This window comes from Marmota marmota, unplaced genomic scaffold (assembly GCF_001458135.2).
Source record: "Marmota marmota marmota unplaced genomic scaffold, marMar, whole genome shotgun sequence".
NCBI classification, from domain to species: domain Eukaryota; kingdom Metazoa; phylum Chordata; class Mammalia; order Rodentia; family Sciuridae; genus Marmota; species Marmota marmota.
In genome coordinates this window covers 36451487-36455400 of record NW_025999949.1, presented here as the reverse complement: position 1 = coordinate 36455400, position 3914 = coordinate 36451487, and the positions used below count along the sequence as shown (strand labels likewise).

The 3914-nt window shown below is 63.1% G+C and overlaps 1 protein-coding gene across 1 annotated transcript in view; it reads right to left on the bottom strand.

Annotated features, from left to right (window-relative positions):
• Positions 1 to 3908, bottom strand: part of Adgrb1 (adhesion G protein-coupled receptor B1) — a 64428-nt gene extending 60520 nt beyond the window's left edge. The window contains 1 exon segment of the mRNA XM_048802411.1: positions 3780 to 3908. Coding sequence (XP_048658368.1) covers positions 3780 to 3873 — 94 coding nt within the window. The 5' untranslated portion in view covers positions 3874 to 3908.
• Positions 3909 to 3914: the final 6 nt, after the last annotated feature.

Sequence of the window (3914 nt, the reverse complement as noted above, 5' to 3'; positions counted from 1 at the left end):
CACGGCTCGCCCAGGCTGCCCCCGCCTCGCCTGGCCAGGCACCTCGCTGAGGTGGGGCTGCACGGTGGGCGCAATGAGGCGAAGGTCCTGGGCACGGGGCTCGCAGAGGAGAGCTGGGCAGCTGCTGCGTGGGCTCAGCCCATGTCTTCTGAAGTTACCCGACCTTTCGCCTTCTGCACACAGAGGGCACTCAGTGTAAGCCCAGGTGGCACCCAGGTGTCTCTGCAGCCTACCACTCACTAAGCTGTGTTACTCGGGTCACTGCGCTAACATCTCTGTTGCCCACACGCATTTGCTGAGCACTTGCTGCATGCACCTGGGGGAAGGGCCGTGAGGGGCTCAGGCCTCCTCTTAGCACATAGTCAGGGAGGTGCACGACCTGCCCAAGGTGACCTGGGTCATGGAGGAGGGGCAGAGGGCCATGGAGGGACTGCCGCCATGACACAGCAGGTCAGGGGCCTCACGAGAAGGAGCATCTGAGCAAGGCTGCGGGCTCAGAGGGGAAAGCACTCAGCCCTGCGAGGTCCTGAGGCAGGGGGCAGCCTCAAGGGGGAGCCTGTCTGGGGGGGGGGGGCACCACGAAGAGAAAGCAGTGGACACATGGGTGCTTCGGCACAAGGTGAGCACCAGGCAACGGCTGCGCGGTCACTGCGGCTCATTTTCATTCTCATGGCCCAGGAAGCCACAGGGCCTCTCAGGTGCAGGGCATGGGCAGGGACTATGTGCCACCTGCTTCACGCCACCAGAAAGACGGGCAGGCCCTGCACTCCACTCCACACTGCAGAAAGAGCCGCACAGAGCCCTGCCGTGTGCACACGGGCTCACTCGCATGCATGAACACCGGGCACAGCAAAATGCATCGCACCCACACATGCAATGTGTGCACACACGTGTCACATACACACAATGTGCAGTATGAACAGTCACTGCTCCATGCACACACATGCTACCACACGTACACACATATGTGGGTGCACATGCCAGACGCATGTGCATGAATACACGCGCAATGCACTGTATGTATGTGAACTCCATGCACTGCACACACGTGCACTGCATGTATGCACACGTGTAACATGCATGTAGCACACTCACAAGGCCATTCATGTGTGAACATGCATGTGTATAACACCCTACACATGCATGGATGCGTGCTGACATTTGTGAAGGCACAGAGCCCACAAGCCTGTCCACTACTGACCTGTGCACCCACCACATGCTGCATGCACACGTGTGCCACCTCACCAAACCAAAGCATGTGCTCCCTGCTCCACCCTACCAGAGCCCATCCACACGCTTCCAAACCGGCTCGTGAACAGGATGTACCACACACATGTGCACACTGTGCACTCACACCTCCCCGCCTGCTCTGGGCACCACTGGCCAGCATCCTTTGTCCAAATCTGTGCACACACCCCAGCTGCCCACACTGCATCTCCAACACCCCTGCCTCCAGCCGGTTTCTGCCCCAGGCCCTCCAGGATCTCCAGCCTGGTAACACACAAGTATGCCCCTGCCTCCTCGTAACGCTGCTTCTGCTCAGAATCACCTCGCCCCACCTCTCATTTCCGTGGAAATCTAGGCAGAGAGGGCAGTGGGAATGGTTCAGACGTACATGGCAAGCCAGGGTCAGGCCAGGATTTGAACCCAGGCCCTGGGTTCAAAAGGTACTGTTCAAAAGCCCTGCCCCCACCTGGCCCTGTCCTGTGCCCCAGCTCTGAGTACAATGCGCCCTCCCAAGATGTCCCACAGGTAGTTCGCCCTCTGTCCCACTCTGACCTCCAGATCTTCCTCCTCGCTGTGTCTCCCACCCCTGCTTCCCCACTCCAGTGGATGTCCTCGATCCTGACCAGAACTGTGGAAGCAGGCCAGTCTCTCCTGCCTCTGTGCCCACTTCATCCACAAGTCCCTCAGCTCCACTTGAAGGCCTTCCTCCTGCCCCTGCTACTGGGCCCTGACCAGGGCAGCATCAGCCACCTCCTGGATGCCTGCCCACGCCACCTTTTGCCCTAGGCTCCCGCCAGGGAGCCTTTCTGCTTCTCGCAACCCAGGGGTGTCCCCCTTCTGCTACCAGCCCTCCCGGGCCCTTCCCTTCTCAAGATCACATACAAATGCAGGGGGAGGCCTGGCGTCACAGCCACAGCTCCTGCCACGGCGGCTGCCCATGGAAGAGCTCAGGAGTGGAGCCCCAGGCTCCCGGGCACCGAGGTTCCACGGCCACCAGCACCCTCCAGCACCCTCCAGCAGACGCCTGCATCCACCAGGCCAGCCCAGAGAGGTCACGGCTCCTGCCAGCCAGCTCCACTGCTGAGTACCTCTGGAGACTTGTGTGGCCACCCCCCAACCATTCTACTAAAGACGGGCACTGCCCAGGGTGGGGGGTGTCTGGACAGGACCCTGATGTCCGTCCACCCCGGTTGGCAGAACACCCTGCAGGGTACTCCACACAACAGATGAAGGAAGAAGGCTCCTCCACGAGTGGCAGGGCAGGACTCACGGCCAGATCTGCTGATGACCGCCAACCCTGTCCTCCTGTGTCCCCACCCAAGCCAGCCGTCAGCCTCTGCGTCCCCGGAGAGCACTGCTCACTCTGCTCCACTCTTCCCGGTTCTGCTTGGCCCACTACCACGCCCACTGTGCCAGGGAAGCTAAGCTGCCCTTGCCAAGGTCACAGTGACCTCCAGCCTGCCCAAATGGAAACTGGTCCACTTCGCTTCCTGGGCCCCAGCCCCCAAGGAGCTGCCTCTGTCCTCCATGGCCCTGGAAGGGCCAGTGCAGCGCACCTCTCCCCGGCCGTCCCTGGCCCCCAGCGGGCCCTGGAGAGGCCCTCGATGTCCTTGAGGGCCCTTGACCCACAATGGCCCCTAGACATTGAGCCCCCAGTGGAGCCTCACCCCTGAACAGAGGTCAGCTCCCACGCAGCCTGCCAAGCTCCAACCCCTGCCCCTGCCCAGCTCAGCCCAGCCTGGCCTCCAGCCCAGGTCCTGGGTGCACAGGGCCTCAGGACACAGGGCAGGCGTGTGCCGGACTGCCCTGTCACCTCACCTTGAGCAACCCTGGCTTCCAGCCCACGGTCACTCCAGGAGGGGTCCCACCTCCCCAGAGGAAACCCAGGGGCCAACACCCCTCAGACCGCCTGGGACCCTCTGCAGCAGGACACGCTAAGCCCCTGCTGTCCCCTCTGCCTGGAATGCTGTCCCCTCACATCCCCCAGTCTGTGAACATGGTCCACAGCCTAAGTGACCTCCCTGACCTCAAGAAAGCTAGCAGCCCGGAGAGCCAGGGCTGCGGGTGGCTGTGCGCCCGCCACTGCCGGAGGAGTGGCTGCTCGCTGATGGCTCCTGGCGCCTCTCCGTCCTGAAGGGGCAGCTCCCAAGGCAGCACTCCTGTGCTGTTCTTGCGACTGGGTCCCCTACAGCAGGCCATGGGCGAGGGGCACGCCCCCCGGCAGCATCTCCACAGAGCCCCCTGCCCACTCCATCCGCTGTTCCCTGCACCTGGCCCGGCCACCAGCCTCAGCAGGCTCAGTCCCTTGAGGTGCCCTTGCTAAGAAAAGGAAAGGACCCTCTGGTGGGGAGTTTGAACTCCCCAGCTGGCAGGAAACTCAACCCTGACCGAGCCCTGGCCACTGGGAGCCCAGAGAGCCTGTGGTGAGCAGCTCAAGGAGGCTTCCCGCTGGGACCAAGGCGCTGCTGGCCACACTGCCCTGGGGGCCGGGCCCACTTTGCCCTCACCCTTCTGCCGGCAGAGCCGCCTCAGCCTCTCCCTCCGCCACTCACCTGGTGCGCCGTGCCCACCCCTGTCCTGGGTCAGGCTGGTGAGGCAGTTCTCGGGGCCACCCGCCACGCCGTCCCTCAAGCAGACGTCCCCCATGGGGGGACCAAGGGGGCTGGGAGGCAGGTGCTGGCCTCTCG